The 17,476-nt window shown below is 47.9% G+C and overlaps 1 protein-coding gene across 1 annotated transcript in view; it reads left to right on the top strand.

The window, feature by feature from the left end:
* The window catches only part of ACBD3 (acyl-CoA binding domain containing 3), a 29,714-nt gene extending 12,812 nt beyond the window's left edge, over positions 1-16,902 (top strand). Inside the window, exons 2-8 of the mRNA XM_037069374.1 lie at positions 288-429; positions 1,072-1,212; positions 3,845-4,003; positions 5,942-6,116; positions 9,846-10,032; positions 12,103-12,387; positions 15,583-16,902. Coding sequence (XP_036925269.1) covers positions 288-429; positions 1,072-1,212; positions 3,845-4,003; positions 5,942-6,116; positions 9,846-10,032; positions 12,103-12,387; positions 15,583-15,794 — 1,301 coding nt within the window. The 3' untranslated portion in view covers positions 15,795-16,902. The remainder of the gene's footprint in view (positions 1-287; positions 430-1,071; positions 1,213-3,844; positions 4,004-5,941; positions 6,117-9,845; positions 10,033-12,102; positions 12,388-15,582) is intronic.
* The last annotated feature ends 574 nt before the right edge of the window (positions 16,903-17,476 follow it).

The raw sequence follows: 17,476 nt of genomic DNA on the forward strand, positions 1-17,476 counted from the left end.
CGAGATGTCAGTGTTACACTTGTATGTGTGTGCCTGGCTGTAGCTTGACTACTGGGTTCTGTGTAGTAGCTTTAACATAAATGCTGGTACTTGACTTCATTGTTTTTTTAATCCAGCATGAAGTCTATTAAAATTTACTATTTGGGAAGAAATCTCCCCATAGTAGAGTTTATATCCATCATAGGCAGTTAGTGACATACCTGATAGCAAAACTTCAGGATACAGTGCTGAAATTTATTTATTTTTCCAGTGCTAATTATTTTCTTTGTGTTTTTTTTTTCTTACAGAAAAAGATGGCAAAGCATTTCATCCAACTTACGAAGAAAAACTGAAGCTTGTGGCCCTGCATAAGCAGGTTCTCATGGGCCCATACAATCCAGACACTTGTCCTGAGGTTGGATTCTTTGACGTCCTGGGGAATGACAGGAGGTAACCGTGCTTGCTGTGTGACTAATTTAGTGTGACTACTGTTGAAACGGGTACAGCGTAAGTTGGTTAAGGTGTAAATCGCTGGTCCATTAGCTTAGAACTGAAACAGACATTTTTGCTTGCAGCTTCTTGAGTCTTCAGATGTTTATCTGTTTTTGGCTTGGAGATGTTATGGCTAAATATTGTGGAAGAAGCTTACTCATCTGGTTATGAACCTAAGACAAGTACAGCTTCATTTGATTTCTCCAGATAATATTTAAAGCAGCCATTTAGAATACGTAGTAATTGAGTCCCTTATTGGGGCACGGAGAGCTGTGACAGAAAGAATACATTGACTGTTTTTTCCAGTTAAGGCTGAAATATAAGTGAAACAGAATGTAGATGTGCTTTTGCTAATACAGAAATCATTTCAGCAGTGCAGTTACATTGTTGTTTATGGAGTAAGTTTGGACTGTATGCAGCATACTGAATTTAGTAAGTCAGTACGTGCTCGTTGAAACTTGAAGTTCTGAGCCTTTTGTTTATGCTAGAATTATTCTTTATTTTAGTGACAACTGAGAATTGTTCATATTTACATTTCAGTTAAGTCTGATTCTCATTCTGTTAAGAAGAGGAGGTAACTCTTGGTGTTCTTCCTTGCAGGAGAGAATGGGCAGCCCTGGGAAACATGTCTAAAGAGGATGCCATGGTGGAGTTTGTCAAGCTTCTAACGAGGTGCTGCCATCTCTTCTCAACGTATGTTGCATCCCACAAAATAGAGAAAGAAGAGCAAGAAAAAAAAAGGTGAAGTTTGAGGGCACGGAACACTGTGTCCTTGTACAGCCCAGTATGCTCATGCTTTGCTTTACGGAGTGCTCTCGGTCACGTGCCCCCCTTCCCTTGGATCCCCCATGGTGGCAGTTGCTCAAACTTCCCGATGCGAGCAGGTATTTCTGAGTTTGGGGGAAAGGGCTTGCTGCGCCTGTCCAACTGTAGCTTTAAGAGGAACCACCCCTCGGCATTGGTTCCTTTCACAGTCATACACAGCATTCCTTTCGTGTCGTTACACTAAAGTTTTTTTGTTTTTGTTTTTTACATTTTATTTATTTATTTTGAGAGAGTGGGGAAGGGAGAGAGAAGGAGAGAAACTTGTGTGTGGTTGCCTCTCATGTGCCCCCTACTGGGGACCTGGCCCACAACCCAGGCATGTTGCCCTGACTAGGAATTGAACCTGCAACCCTTTGGTTTGCAAGCTGGCTCTCAGTCCGCTGAGCCACACCAGCCAGGATTCATTTCACTAAATGTTTGAACAAGCATCATAAAGTCTACCACCCTCTCCTCATCTTCTAGTCTAACACACCCTTTGTGGGGTGTCTCCCTTGAGTTTCTAGAATAGTCGTACTTCGTATTATGGTTATCAGTTGTGCTACCTGTCAGGCCATAGACATACCGTACTGGCTCTGGCTTCCAGACGGCTTACTCATTATTTCCAGGGGCTGGGCAGGGGGGCAGGGGCGCTGAGTGCACTGTTTGTGTTTGTGGGGTTCTCTGTCATGGTTGTGACACAGCAGAATTATAGTTAGCACCGTGTTTATGTAGAGGTTGTATTTTTAAAAGCTTTGACTATCTAAATTTTCTACATAACGGGAGTGTTGCTATGAAACCTATTTTTTTCTCAGATCATATTACGCTTTAGAAACAGTTGGTTCTCTAGTTTGTCACATTAACCTGAATGGAAATAATAGGTGAGAAGAGAAAATAGCCTGGTAGTGAGGGAGCAGCCAGAAGTCCCTGAAAGTAGACACAGCAACCCGAAAGTGCGTGGTGAGGGCCCGTTGGACGTGAGGGCGGACTTCTCCGTCACTGTGTGACCTGTGGCACAGGCGGGTTCCGTGCGTGGTTACCGCAGGCCCCCGGGGGGAACTGGTTCCTGTTTCGGAGCACAGGGAGGGGCTCGATCCATTTTCTTTCTTCTCTCTCTCTTTTTTTTTCAATGAACAAGTCTCAGTAGTTTAGTTTATAACATTTATAAATAAACCTACTGAATTTTTAGGAAGTTTAGTACATTTTCAAAGCTTGTTTTTATGCAAAGGAAAAGGTTTGGTTTCTGTAAGAGCGGAATGGAATTTCTTTACTGGGAAACCGATTTATGTTTTGCCATGCATTGTGTGGTGATGCGGGACCAGTGAGGTGTTGCTCTTTAAGGTCCTTTTTAAGGAGAAGTTGATAGTTAAGTTACTATTCAACATTAAAACTGCACCTTTCCTTTTTAAAATCTACTTTTTCCTGAGATTAAGTCCACATAGAATCCTTTTAAAGCATTTTAACACTAGACTTCCTTTCTCCTAAAGCTTAAGCACTGGCTTGTGGAGCAGCTTGCGCTGTGTACCAGCCGTGAAACATTGGAAGTAGGTCGTATTATTACTGTATTTTGCGTCTGGGCTGGAGTTCAGATGTCGTCAATGACTTAGTAGGAGTTAGGGGAGAAAAGGGGGTGGCCCAGACAGGGCTCGTAGTAGGACCAAGGAATAGCGTCTTTCCTGAGACTCTTCAGAAACCTGCTCTTCCACCCTGCCTTCGGCCTCCCGGTGCTCCGTGAACGGTGCCGGAGTCGGTTCTCCCTGGGAAAGGGGCTGTGGGCTAGGGGAGAGCTGGGCACGGGCTGCACCTTGAGTTCCAAGCGTTCTTCTCTTTCTTAAACTAAAAGCTTTACAGTTATTTTTAGTTTCAGAAATCATACACAAATATATGCAGTAGCAATTATTTCCGTATACGTGGCACGTACTTAAAATCTTCTTACCACTCCTCTCCATAGAGAATAATTGCCAGATTTAAGGTGTATCTTTGTCGACTTTTTTCCATGTACTTTCCTGCTTGTTTTGTTATACAAATACGTTCAGTGTCTTTACACATTAGGCCATTTGTTCTAGCTTCCTTTATGGCTGCACGGCGTTTCGGGGTGGGTTATTCATTCCTCTCCAGGTTCGTCAGCTGCTTGTGCTTTCCGGCACTGCGCTGAGCCCTGGGAACGTGGTGGAGGGAGGCCGTCTCCGCCCTCGTGTGCACGTACTTCCATGGGTGAGGCGGTTGTGTTGCCAAATCGACCACACAGCTTCCATCACAGTCACAGCAGGGAAACGAGGGGAATGCTAGCCGTGCTGTGAGCATGAGTGAGAGGCTCGGTGCGTCGTCACGACGTGAGGAGCGTCTCGCTGAGGGACACCTGTCCCTTGCTGTGCAGCAGTGGTGGTGGCTGCAGGGATCATGGAGGTCGTGCGGCTGACTCCTAGGACGGGCGCATGCGTTTCAGATTTCCTTATTGCCGCATAGTTCTCCGGAAAGGTTGAGTCCACCTTCCCTGTAAAATAAAGTCCGAAGTTACTCTCGAATAGGCTTCTTTGTATAGGGCTCATTCTCTCTGTCCTTTGCCTTGTAGGAAGGAGGAGGAGGAGCGGAGGCGGCGTGAGGAGGAAGAGAGAGAGCGTCTTCAGGAGGAGGAGGAGAGACGCAGGCGGGAGGAGGAGGAGAGGCGGCGGAGGGAGGAGGAGGAGCGGCTCCGGCTGGAGGAGGAGCGGCTGCGGTTGGAGCAGCAGAGGTGAGCGCGCTGTGTGGCCTGTGTGCATGAGCGAGGCAGGCCGCCACGGTGCGGGGACTGACTGCTTACCGTTTTGTGCCTTCAAGTGGTGGCATGGTGGTGTGACTGGCAGGAAGGCCGGCATTAGCCACTCTCCACTTACGCCCATGGTGTGTTGCCAAAGAGGGCCACATCGGGAGCATCCTTTGGTTGCAAAAAGAGGAGTATATGCATTGGAAGGGTTTGTTGTTTTTTTGTTTTTTTTTTTTTTACTGAAGTTGTTATTTTTCATCATGGCATTTTTTAAAGATTTTATTTATTTATCTTTTAGAGGGGAAGAGAAGGAGAGAAATATCAATGTATGGTTGCTTCTTGTGAGTCCCCTGCTGGGAACTGGCCTGCAACCCAGGCATGTGCCCTGACTGGGAATCGAACCGTGATCATGTGGTTCACAGGCCCGCGCTCAATCCACTGAGCTACACCAGCCAGGGCTGGAAGGGTTTTGGATGTGCTCCCCAACCCAGGGTCTGGGACAGGAGCAGGGCATGTCACCCACGCCCCGTCTCAGGGTCCACATGATCTCTTGTCTTTGCCTCTCAGCTTATGTCTCTGTTTAGCCTCCCTGTTCCCTGCACGTTGTCCATCTCCGCTTTGGCCCACACAGCCTAGTCCAGTCTGGATGTAGAGTTTTTTGTTGTCGTTCACCTGACAAAGACTGGTTGGAATCCGAGAGACCCCATCTTCTGGTTCCTGGGACAGGGAGTCTGGTTGGGTTCACCTGTGTCGGGTGTCCTCTGCTGGAGGGCTTGGGAGCTGAAGCCATTGCTGTGAGGGCTGTGACAGCGGCCGTTGCAGGGGCTACTGCTTTTTCAGGGGGCACTCTGGGCCCCAGGAGGAAGGGACTGACACCCACGAAGCACTGTGGGAAGGAGGCCTGGGGCCCGGGGGACAGCAGGGCATGCAGGCTGAGCCGGAGCACGCTGGTTTCCCCTCGTTAGTTCCAAGTCGTTGCTCTGGAAGGCTTCAGCCCAACCCAGAGCCTCATCCTCCTCAGGAGAGAAGCCAGGAACTCGGCTCTGGCGGGGGCGGGCCCAGTGCCCAGTCTCTTCGGAGTGTGGGAGGCTTCGCTTTGTTGTCTGCCTGTCAGGAGATGGCTTTGAGGTCTCTGTGCAGTTGGTCATGTCACTCAAGCGTGTGGTTCCTCTGTGACAAAAAGTGAGAGAATCCTAACAGTTCATGGAAGTTAGTGCCTTTGTACACAGTGTGCCCCGTTCTGTTCTCATTGTCCTTTCCAAGGCAGCCTAAAAATTAAGTGCCAAGAGCCCTTGCATTCTCACCAGTTTTATTGATTCTTATCAGGGCCACCTCCGCCAGTAACGTCCTTAAGCTACTCGCCCGCCTCTTGCTGGTTTTCACATTGGAGTCAGAGAAGGCCCGGCCAGCAGCTGAGTGCCGCAGGGGCAGCCCCTCCTCCCGCCGCGTCCTGGTCAGAGTGGGTAGGCTGGAGCCAGTCTGCCTAGCTGCAGTCCTGGCACTGGCATCTGTCCACTGGCAGGGCATCTCTGGCAAGTGACCGCGCCTCCATGGCCTACCCTGTGCAGCCGGCCTCCGAGGGAGGCTGGAGAGTGGGCAGGTCGGGACAGCGAAGTGCCTCTAGCACTGCCTGGCACATCGCCAGGGCACAGAAAGGCTCGCAGATGTGACCTCGACGATGGTCATGATGGTGGTGTGCTCATTATTCCCTCTCTCCAGCCCATGTTCCTTGGAAACCCTAGGTGAAGTATTAGGTACTGAGTTTACTTCCTTAAGTCTTTCTTGGACTGGGGCATGTGCTCATCAGCATACATTACTAGCCCTGTCATTTTCAAGAGTCATACATTAGAAAAATAAGTAACAAGGACAGGTTATTTTGTCGCGACCATCCCTTGCAGCCAGACGGGTGCATGTGCTTGTTCCTAGGCAGCAGATAATGGCAGCTTTGAACTCGCAGACGGCCGTGCAGTTCCAGCAGTACGCGGCCCAGCAGTACCCGGGGAACTACGAGCAGCAGCAGGTTCTCATCCGCCAGCTGCAGGAGCAGCACTACCAGCAGTACATGCAGCAGCTGTACCAGGTCCAGCTCGCGCAGCAGCAGGTATGACGCAACCCGGCCCCAGGGAGGGTTTCTGGTTACATCGGAACCCAGGCTCCTTTTTAACGGTTGCTAATGAATTTTGCATCAGCCTCTCAGGTATAGAGTAACTTTGGGTGACCTTTATTAAGGGAAAATTCAGTGTCGCGCTGACAGTTACAAAAGAAAATGTGCGATCCTACAGGGACAGATGATGTGGCCGCTGTTACATTGTCCCAGGCGTGTTTGGGAGTCCTGTGGACCGAGGGTCACTCCAGTGAGTCTGAGGTCAATTTCTGATAGTGGTCCTGGCACCAGGAGGACTTGGGTCACTAGTGTGAGTTCAGGGATGCCCTTCGGGCAGGGCACTGTCACCGGCCCGGACAGCTTCCACTGGGAGGACCCCTACCACTGCAGCCGTCAGCCGGCTCTGGGTTCGGTCCGCCTCGACCTCCGTGTTAAGCGCAGGAGCTGGACAGAGCTCCCCCATAACACATCGGTGGTCTCGCTCCAGCTCCCTCCCCCAAAGGTGTGATGCTGCTGCAGGTGAGCAGGCGGTCCCGGGCAGAGAATGTCCAGAGAACGTGCAGCTAGATCGGGTGACCCTGGACTCTGTCCTGCCTTGGTCATTGTCCAGTCTGAGTTCAGACAAGTTTCTTGCTGCTCTGATTTTCCTGCCTTTTCTCCCGGTCGGTTAGAAGGGATGTGACATCCTGGGTCGTGTCCTGTTATCCTCACAGGACCATCAGAGGGATAGAATGAGGACTAGCTACTCTGTGACAGTGTTTTCTACCTGTGGAAGGTAACTCCTTTTACCATCTTTTGTGCATCTTGCAGAAGCATGAAATGCCTCTTTTAACTTAATCTGGCTAAGTTTTTCTAAAGTAATTTTCATTTATAAAGCAGTTAACACCTGTCCAAAAACCCAAGTGAAGGAAAGTGTTACCTTATAGTCGCCGAACATTTCTTGTTAAATGAAGTAATCTTTGCTGTTTTGCCAAGCTCTTCAAATTCCTTGAAAATTAATAGTCTTTTTGAAAATTTTTTAAGACTTTATGTTTTAGAAAGAGGAGAAGGAAAGGAGAACGAGAGGGAGAGAAACATCAGTGTATGGTTGCCCCTCATGTGCCCCCAACTGGGAACCTGGCCCACAACCCAGGCATGTGCCCTGACTGGGAATCGAACCGGCAACACTCTGGTTCACAGGCCCCGGCTCAATCTAGTGAGCTACACTAGCCAGGGCTGAAAATTAATATTCTTACTTCATACCATTTCCTCCACATCTTTTACATTAGTGAGCAGTTAAAAAGCTGTGCAGGGTTTGTGTGATCCATGAGAAGAGGAAAAGGATGTCAGCCCAGAGCCTATATAGGAAGGTGTGGTGTTTTTGAGGGATTTCTTTTCTGTACTCTAAGGCCTGTTTCTACGTTAGCATCATCACTCCCTTTTCTCTGCTTCTTTGATGGGCTTTGAGATGATATTTTATCAAGATAGCTCCCACACATTCCTGTTTATTGGTTCCCATCACTTAATAAAAAGAGTCAGTCAGGGAAGGCAAAACTGAGAGCTCTGAGATGTAACAGGAAAGCCACGACCAAGTGGTGGGCCTGAAGTGGTGGGCCTCAGCTGGTCAGGTCCAAAGGCTGTCTCCGGAAGGAGGAGGAGAGGGGCTGGGAAAAGAATAAAAGGAACTTCAGCCCCATAGGGTATTCATTTGTATGTAAATGCTGAGCAAAATGACAAAGCATGAACTTCCTGTTAACTTGGGGTATAGTTACATAGGTGTTTGTTACACTGCTCCTCATACCTTTCTGTGCTTTTAAATACTTCCCGATACACGCAGATAATTACAGTCTCTGTATTGTATGTGATCAGTGCATATCCACGGGCAGTGGGGCCCCGGGCAAGGAGAGGAGAGCTTCAGAAAGGCCGGTCGGGGCCGTCTGCCTGGGCCGACTCATCACAGCAGAAACGCTTGTGCTGCTGCCCGGCGTCTCCCGTCCCTCAGCGAGTGTTCTCTGTGCTGGCTTGTCTGGGTTGTGTGCACTGTTTCTGGAAGCTGGTACTCTTTCTAGAAAGCTCCCATGAAAATTACTGAGACTCTAGGCCTTGGGAAAGGGTGTTTCAAGTCTTCGTGCCCCGCCAGCCTGCACTGGCGGCCGAGGGGCGGTTGCTGTTCACAGAATTGGTTTGTAAATGGGGAGTTAGTTAAACAAGGTGCGTGAGCAGATACGCTACAATATGTCGTTGTCCTTAAACCATGAGATTATAGAGGCGTTTTTCCGTATGTACGCATTTTTTACTGTTGTAAACACAGGCACAAAATGCAATTTGTAATCCTGTAGGTGGAACTTCACAAAAATAATGTTGAGTGAAAGGAGCCAGACACAAAAAAAGAGCGTATGTTGTTGAATTCCATCCATATGCAGTTCAAAGACAGGCAAGGACTCCTGTAGCGTCGTAAGTCAGAATAGTTGTGTCCCAAGGGTGGTGGGGTGGCAGGGGACATCAGGGACAGTTCTGGAATGTAAGTAATGTCTTGATCTGGGTGTTGGTTACATGGGTATATTTGACTTACGAAAAATGATCAAGCTGTACATTTACAGTTTGTATACTTTTATTTATTTATTTATTTATTTATTTATTTATTTATTTATTTATTTATTTATAGAGAGGAAGGGAAGGAGAGGAGGAGAGAAATAATAGTGTATGGTTGCCTCTCATGTGTCCCCTGCTGGGAACTGGCCTGCAACCCAGGCATGTGCCCTGACTGGGAATCGAACCGCAATCATGTGGTTCGCAGGCCTGCGCTCAATCCACTGAGCTACACCAGCCAGGGCATATACTTTTCTATATGTATTATTCAACTTAAAGGTCCCCCCAAAGTTAATGAAGATGTTAGAGTTACTTCAGTATTTGTAGTAATATTAATTAATATCTATTATCATCTTTGAGATAAGGGAGGAATATCCCAAAATAACTGCCCTTTGGGTTTAAGATGTTTTTACTCCCATTTTGATTTCATAAATACACATTTTAATTATAATTATGTAAACAGTGGTGAACTTTCATTGAGAAGATATTTTGACCTCAAGATCCATTTTGTAAGCCTATTTAATTCTGAGGTCGATATTTTTAACATGATTAACAGTTTTCAATTTGATTGTGGTAAGAATTTTTCTGTCTATAGTTTACAGTGAAGATATAATTTATTGATTATTTTTGCTCATACTAGAATAAGTGTCCATATTTGATTTATTGGTTACTTTGGGGGCCAATATCAGATTTTACCAATTACACCTTTTGCTTTTGTGAATTTTCTTCTGTGACTATTTTTATCAAGTTTCATTCCCCTGATTCAAATTTTATAGACCTGAATTTTGTCAAGATTTTCTCTATGAATTTTAGGAACAAATGTTACTGGGTTCAGTTTTTGCCCTTAATAATTTCACTTTGAGTTGATTGTTTCTACCTACTTAATTGTTGTTTGTTAGTTTTTCTAGTGATCCCCAGATAACAAAAATGAGATTCTCAGGCACAGTTTTTCATCCATGTTGATTTTTTTATCACTTTTAGCTCTGGGTTCTGTTACTATCCATTGCGGATAGCATAAAAACCGATGAAGTGTATTTGTAATTTCTTGTAGCGAATGCTTGGGAAGGGTGAAAACACGTGTCAGAATGCAGTGCAGGGCAGATGTCTCGTTTGTTAGCCTCCCTGGTCAGTGTGTCTGCACTGTTTCTCGACCTGCAGGCAGCGTTACAGAAACAACAGGAAGTAGCAATAGCTGGGACTGCTTTGCCTCCATCTTCCAAAGCGAATGCAGCCGTACCAAGCGACGTGATGCCAGTTAATGGGCAGGCCAGACCCCACACCGACAGCTCCGAAAAGGAGCCTGAGCCCGAAACTGTGGAAGAAGCCCTGGAGAACGGACCAAAAGGTATGACATCCCTTTGGCGTAATTCAGACTCCAGGAAGGCAGGAGTCAGGAGGTCCAGTTAACTACCTCTGAAAGCGGTTACAGCTTTGCGGGGGCTGAATGCATTTTCACTCTTTACGGTCTAAGTCTGATGCTTCTGGTGACCCGTTAGAATAGTGTGGGAGAGCGAATCAGACGTCTTACTGTGTATACTGGTTATCTGTCACGGTGTGGCAGATCACACCCAAATTTTGCAGCCTCGGATAATAACGAACTTTGACCTCCCACACTTGCCGTGGGTCAGAACTGAGGAACAGCTCAGCTGAGTGCTGGTGGCCCTGGTCCCTTGTGCAGCTGAGCTTGCATGTGCGGTGTTGGCCGGGACTACAGTCACACGAAGGCTTGACTAGGGCTAGAGGCTCCGCTTCCAGAAGGGTGTCCTCAGCCGACAGCAGGTTGGGGTGGGCTGTTGGCAGGAGGTCTCAGTTCCTGCCTGGTGAAGCCTCTCTGTAGCGCTGGTTGGGTGTCCTCAACACAGTGGCTGGCTCCCCCTCAAGCGCAGGATCTAAAAGTGAGTGAAGCTGCCCTGGCTGGTGCGGCTCAGCCGACTGAGCGTCAGCCTGCGAACCAAAGGGTCGCTGGTTCGATTCTCAGTCAGGGCACATGCCTGGGTTGTGGGCCAGGTCCCCAGTGGGGGGCAATCACACGTTAATGTTTCTCTCCCTCCCTTCCCCTCTCTCTGAAAATAAATTTTTAAAAATTTTTTTAAGAAAAAGTGAACAAAGCTGAAGTGGCTTTGTTCTTTCATGCTCTGACTTTGGAAGTCGTACATCAACATTGCTGTTGCAGTCTACCGGTCACACGTGCCAGCCCTAATACATTTTGGTGGTGACTTCGCTAGTACATGAACACCTGGGGGCAAGGATTCCTGGGGGCCGTCTTGGAGGCTGGCCGCCATGCACTGCAGTATATTTTCTGAGACTAAAGTACCATGTTACCCAGAAAGATAACTTAGACTTTTCAGAGGTCTCTTGGTTTCCCATGGGCAACTTACTCGTTCATTCAGCAACTGGTTGGAGATGTTCTGTGTGCTCACAGTGGGTGGTGAGGCGGGGTAACCCACGTAAACGTAAATGGTGGCCATGGCGAGTGAGTCCTGTGGTTTGAGAGCATGTGATGTGGGGGATGTGCCCTAGTCAGAGAGGCCAGTCACCAGAGGCTGTCCTGGGGAGGGGTCACTGGAACTGAGAGATCTGAAGCAAGAGTAAGAGTCAGCTCAGCAAGAGGGCAGAGAAGAGCACTTCAGTGACAGTGGGGGGTGGGGGTTTCAGACCCTTGTCTTTTTGGAACGAGTAACAGAGAATAGTTTCAGAAAAGACCTTGAAATGCCTTGACTTACACTCCCACCTCCTTTTCCTTATTAACAGTTTGTGAATATTTTCAAATGAGTCTTTGTCAAAAGCTCTGTGCCTGACTCTGGAAAACCCATTGAGTAGTCTGTGCACATGGATGCTGCTCGGTAACAAGACGTCCCTCCTCTGTGCCGAGTCCCTTGCGTTTGCATCCTGCCGAGCTTTCCTGTCTCTCCGAGTCCCTTCAGGACAGCTGCTCGCACTGTGGGGCACTGAGGGCTCGGGGCTTCCTTTCAGCAGAGAGACTGGGGTCGGAGCCCAGCTTGCTTTGTCCACAGCCGAAAGTGAATTTCTTTCTAAGTCTAGCCCTGTTCTTGCTACTTTGTTATAGAAAGGATACACCCTGGTAAAGCTCCAGGTAGGAAGTGTTCAGGGTCATTCTTAGATCCCCATATGTAATTAGAATGTTAAGAGAAACCACTTCTAAGATTATGGTTCACTTGTCTGACTTGAAGTGGTATGGTGACCTCTGAATACATGCAACATTGTTCAGTGTGGTAACTTCTGGGAGACTTCCCTGGGCAGGCTTTTTATGTTCCTTCAAGTCCATGATCTAGGGAAGACTGTGTTGAACTTGGTGCCCAGGTTCACCTGGGCAGGTGGTTGGTTCTGTGCGAGTATTGCTGCCTGCAGGTGAAGGCTCATCCTCTGTAGCTTTTGTAATTCCTGTTGTCTTTAGAATCTTTTCCAGTAGTAGCAGCTCCGTCCATGTGGACGCGGCCCCAGATCAAAGACTTCAAAGAGAAGATTCGGCAGGATGCAGATTCCGTGATCACGGTGGGCCGAGGAGAAGTGGTCACTGTCCGAGTACCCACCCACGAAGAAGGGTCCTATCTTTTCTGGGAATTCGCCACAGACAGTTATGACATTGGGTTTGGGGTGTACTTTGAATGGACAGACTCGCCCAACACTGCTGTCAGCGTGCACGTCAGTGAGTCCAGCGATGACGACGAGGAGGAAGAAGGTAGGGCCGCTGGTCCGCACTCAGGAGCTGCTGGGTTGCGTGTCGGCAGTAATGGCCTGGTCAGGGGGCAGCCAGCCTGGCGCTCCTCAGTCACGCCGTCACTGGTGGGACCTCGGGCTGGAAGGGCTGCGAGGGCGACCAGCCTCCTCTGGGGGACTGGTGCCCGAACGTGAACTTTTTGAATGCCAGGGTCTGTATAGCCGTTTATTTTCTCCTTTCTGAATACTTGACCTCCAGCCGTGTGTGTGTGTGAAAAGCTAAGTGTGCAAAGTCATTTTGAAAAATTTTAAAGGAGAAAGTAAGAAATTCTGCCAACTTTGAAATTTATTTAAATTTTACTCTGATGTTAGCTTTTTTAGGTCATTATTCTAAAATTTTTAAGTGTAAATACAGAAATTCACCAGAACATCCTACCTAAAAAATTTTTTTCACTTGTTCCTCCTTGTTTTACTAAAGTGCAATTTTTTATTTTCTCTTAGTAAACAAAATTATTTCTAAGGAGAGTCCAAACTATTTTGGTCTAGGAAGTAGGTCATATAATATATAGCTTTATTTATTGCGAAGGTGGTCTCCTTGACATTGTTAGCTAGAGAGTTAGGACTCAGGACCTGCAGCCACTGTGCCCAGGAAGCACTTAAACATCTGTGGCCTTGGTTGCGAGTAACCGGGAAGGAGGGCCTGGCTGGGAGAAGGGGCGGACACGCTCTCAGTTCTGGGAACTCGCTCTCAGGCAACTTGTGAATAGAGTGCTTGCTCCTGAGCAGGGCTGGGAGCTGACATTGGGCTGAATTGAAAGAGGGAGGGAGTTGTCGGAGATGTGTGGAGGGAGGCTAAGTGCTCGGCCAGCTTTGGAGGTACACGGTGTGGTCACATTACCGCACCATGCTGCGCGGACACCCGGGGCCCTGCACGGACACCCGGGCCACAGTTGTCTAGGAGCCCGTTGTCTTCCGTGGCATTTGGTTTCTGAGTAGTACCAGCAGCAAGGTAAAGCATTGTCCGCACATACTGCTGACCGAACCAGAGGGGGGAGATGCAAGAGTGAAAAAACACAAAGAGGTGAGAGAGAGAGACCCCAGCCGAGCAGGGGCCCCTCCGAACCATCAGGACCAAGGGGCTGAGCCCGGCTGGCCTTGCTCTTGCTCTTGCTCTTGCGTCACAGGGCTCGTCGAAACCAGACTGTTCCCCAGTGTCTGGAAGGAGAGTTTGTGAGTGTGAGCACAAACTACTGTGCTCTCAGAGAGCTTTGTGAATCATAGAAGAATTCTGTCTTCAGAATCAGGTAGTGTGTTTCTCCTGGCTTGCCTGCTGGAGAGCCTCTAAGAGGAGGTTACTTCCAGCCTGAGCCCTTAGCTGGTACCGCTTCTGGGTTATTGCTGGCGGGAGGAGCCTTGGTAGAAGGGGCTAGGGTCCAGGACTGGACTAGAGGGGAGAGTCCTACCTTCCTGAACCCGTAACACCCCCCAGATGGGAGATGGCTTGTCTGTCCTTGTGCTCTTTCGAACCCGAAGACAGTTTGCAGCCAAAACTAACCCATTAAAGCCTCTTTTAACAGAAACCATACTGAGCAGTTATGTTCCCGGGAACCGTTTGCTGGGAGCGAGCGCAACTTTCTCTCCTTGGGAGGTGGGGCTCACAGACCGAGTTGGGCTGCACACGTTGGCCACCTCCGTGAGGCCACAGGCCACCACGTCTCGTCCACGTTGTGCATTTTGTGGGCACCCTTTCAGCTCAGGTAGATGGAGCAGGAGTCCAGTGTTTTCCTTGGCTGCTGGGGTTTTTCCCATGAGGTCTTGGGAAAACAAGAAGGAGCGTGGATGGGTGGGAACCCGTCCTCCTCCTGTAATTCTCCACTTTTCCGTCTTCCAGATTCTGAGTCTTTGCTTAAATCCATGAAGGAAGCATTGTTCATCTATCCTAGTAGCCTTGAGTTTTACAGATTTGGGGCAAAAATTGGATCTCAAATTAATGGACCAGTAATCAGTTGCATGGATATTGTCATAGGCAGAAGTGTGCATTTTGAATGGCTCTGTATATGTCATTTGTAAATGAAGGACAGGAGATTTCAGTGTTGCTGTGATCCAGCAGGTCTGATTTGGGCCTATTTGTAAGTGTCATCTGCTTCTTTAAACAAACTTTTTATTTTAGAGTAGTTCCCGTATGACACCCTATCCTGTCCTCCCCTGCACCCAGGCTCCCTGTTACTGTCGCATGTCGTTCTGTGGGCCATGCCTCATAACTAATGAGCCAGTGAAGCGGCAGTATTTATAGTTTTTACCTGGTGCTCCAGGGTCCCGTCCAGGGTGCACATCATATGTAGCCTACTATCGCAGCAGAGTCTCAGACTTCCCTCGTTTTAAGCCCCTGGCAGTAGCCACTGACGAGCATCACACAGCCAACTCAGTCACCAGTTCGCCCTGCCTGCTACAAACCCGGAGGCCTTTTATCTTCTGTGCTGAACATTCCTTTGACCTCTTTCCCTTGAGGCTGTTTCTGTTAATGTTTTCTCATTCCTATAGGTTTCTAGAGGTATTTTTTCCTCCTTAACCTTATATCGTCACAGTTCAGAAAACTGCTAACTGGGGCAAACCTGGAATCAGAGCTTGTGTTTTGGCCACTGGGCTCATCCCTAGGTTACACAGGCTCAGTGCAAATAATTGGAATTTTTGGAGTGTTTCTGAATGCCTGCCTCTCTGGTGTGGTTTTCTCATTTTACTTCTTATGTTTAAGATAAGTAGAAAATAGCAGTCCTGGTTGGTTTCCTTCCACCCTGAAATGGAGGACGTCTGAACTGTTGAGGGTGGGGAGGGGGATTTCTGTGGTCTCGCTCAGGTGAGCGAGAGTCTTCCTTCAGGAGCTGAAAACCGAATGGCTGTGGAAGGGGGAAGTGGAGCTCAGAAATCAGAGCAATGGTCAGGGTGCCGAGAGGGGGGGGCTGCAGCCGCTTCCACCACCAGATGTTCACCCCTGGGCTCCCAGGGCCCAGGCAGTGCTGGGTACATAGCAGTGGCCCAGTGTGTGAGTGGGCGGGCCAGCCGCCCACCCAGTGTGCACCTCAATGCAGTGAGTCGTGGAGTGGAGCAAGTGACTTTCTAATGAGACGTTTCCCAGAGAAAGGGTGGAGATTCAGTGCTGCTGCAGTGTGGTTTTCCTAGGCTCATCCTGTTCATGACTTGTCTCTCTTCTTTCTCGCAGAAAACGTCAGTAGTGAAGAGAAAGCCAAAAAGAACGCCAACAAGCCTCTGCTGGATGAGATCGTGCCCGTGTACCGGCGGGACTGTCATGAAGAAGTGTACGCGGGCAGCCACCAATACCCAGGGAGAGGAGTCTATCTCCTCAAGTTTGACAACTCCTACTCCTTGTGGAGGTCAAAGTCAGTCTACTACAGAGTCTATTACACTAGATAAAGATGTTACTGCAGAGTCTGGAGTCTAGGGTTGGGCAGAAGAGGGCATTTAGTTGGGAAGTTTCTTTTGACTTTGCTGGAGCATGGCGGTCAGTGTGCACCCGCTGGTTGCGGTCCAGTGGTCTGTGAACTCTCGTTGGGAACCAGGCTTTCCTTGAGCCTCTTTAGCGTTAACCGTTTGGGGTTAAAGGGGTTCCTTAGGCTCATCCAGCCCTTGGGTGCTGACCGGCAGAGTCACTGGTGGATACCAAGGCGAAATGGGCTACAGGTCAAATCTTTCAAGTCTCCAAATTAAACATCCCAAGGCCGGCCCCAGCTGGCTAATGGTTAGTCCGTTGCTCCCTGCTTGCTGTGTTTAGGAGAGCTCACAGTTCAGGGCCCTCGAGTTCGACAGCCCGATGTTGCTGTCTGCATGAGGCGCAGCTGACACTGAAGATCCCCATTTTTAAAATTTAAAAACTTGAGACCTCACGGATTATCATAGAGAGAAAAAAATTGCCTCAATTCAATCTGGTTGTGAATGACCCAGATTGTTTTTGCTTTGGGTTACAGCTGTTCAGAGTTGTGTTACAGAGAGTTCGTTTCTGAGATAATCTTAAAATAGAATGTCCAAACCTGGTTGAAGTATTGCTGTGCAGAGAACACCTCAGACACCAATGTAAGCAAGCCTCCACAAACTTGGGCTCCTTTTCTCGTTTGGTATTTATGCCACCGGTAGCAAAGCAAAACCCACTCACTTTTGTCTCGATTTGGCTTCATAGAGCATCTCCAATGGAAACTTTTCTACACAAGCATGTAGTTAGGGATTTTGTAAACTCAAATTGCCACCTACTGGATAAAAATACAAAGAGTCACTTAAACACAATTCATTGTCTGAAGAACAACGTCGAACTGATACGGAAATCACTGCCAGAGACGGTCCGTTTTTGATGTTACTCCTTAGACACCGACCCTACACCGTTCCCTTTCGAAATTGCTTCCTGGAGAGGATTGGAAATGCATATGCCCATTCTTAAATTTTTATAGCTTTAATCTCTATTATATCTTTATTGATGGGAAGAGGTACACCTTTGTTTTCTTTACTGAAAACAGGTATGGGTTAATTCATTGCCTCAAGTACGTAAAAGTGATTGACTAGTCTAGAGATTCTTGTTTTCAGAAGGGAGGGTAGTACAGATAGAAGATGACAAAGATGGCAATACACACGTTATGTTGTTGCTATATGTTGTTGCTGAAATACTAGATTTTTGAAGTTTCAGATCATCACTTCTCGTAGGAGGGTTTTCATCGACTAGCTGCGGTATCTACAGTTCGCTACTTATGAAAGGGGCTGTTTTGTGTGCTGCGTTTCTTTTAATACCTGGTTTTGTACATACCTAACTGTTCTCTCTCGTTGTTTAGAAACCGGATTATTTTTCCTAAGCAGCGCTTACTCTGTGTTTTGTTCATTTGGTTCCGTAGTCTCAGCTCACGGTGTCCACACTGTTACAGCAGAGCCTGTCAGACTGTCCCTCAGTGAAACCACATGGCTCCGCACCCCCTGGCTTTTTTTTTTGGAAAAATACTGTATTTAAAATGTAAAATAAACTTTTAAAAAGCAGGCACTAATATATATTTCTCCCAGCCTTTGATTACAAACTTGTCCTTGCACATGTTCAGATGAATTACCTTCTAAAAATACCA

Source organism: Sturnira hondurensis, unplaced genomic scaffold (assembly GCF_014824575.4).
Source record: "Sturnira hondurensis isolate 20B ecotype Veracruz unplaced genomic scaffold, ASM1482457v3 Scaffold0018525, whole genome shotgun sequence".
In the NCBI taxonomy this organism is placed as follows: domain Eukaryota; kingdom Metazoa; phylum Chordata; class Mammalia; order Chiroptera; family Phyllostomidae; genus Sturnira; species Sturnira hondurensis.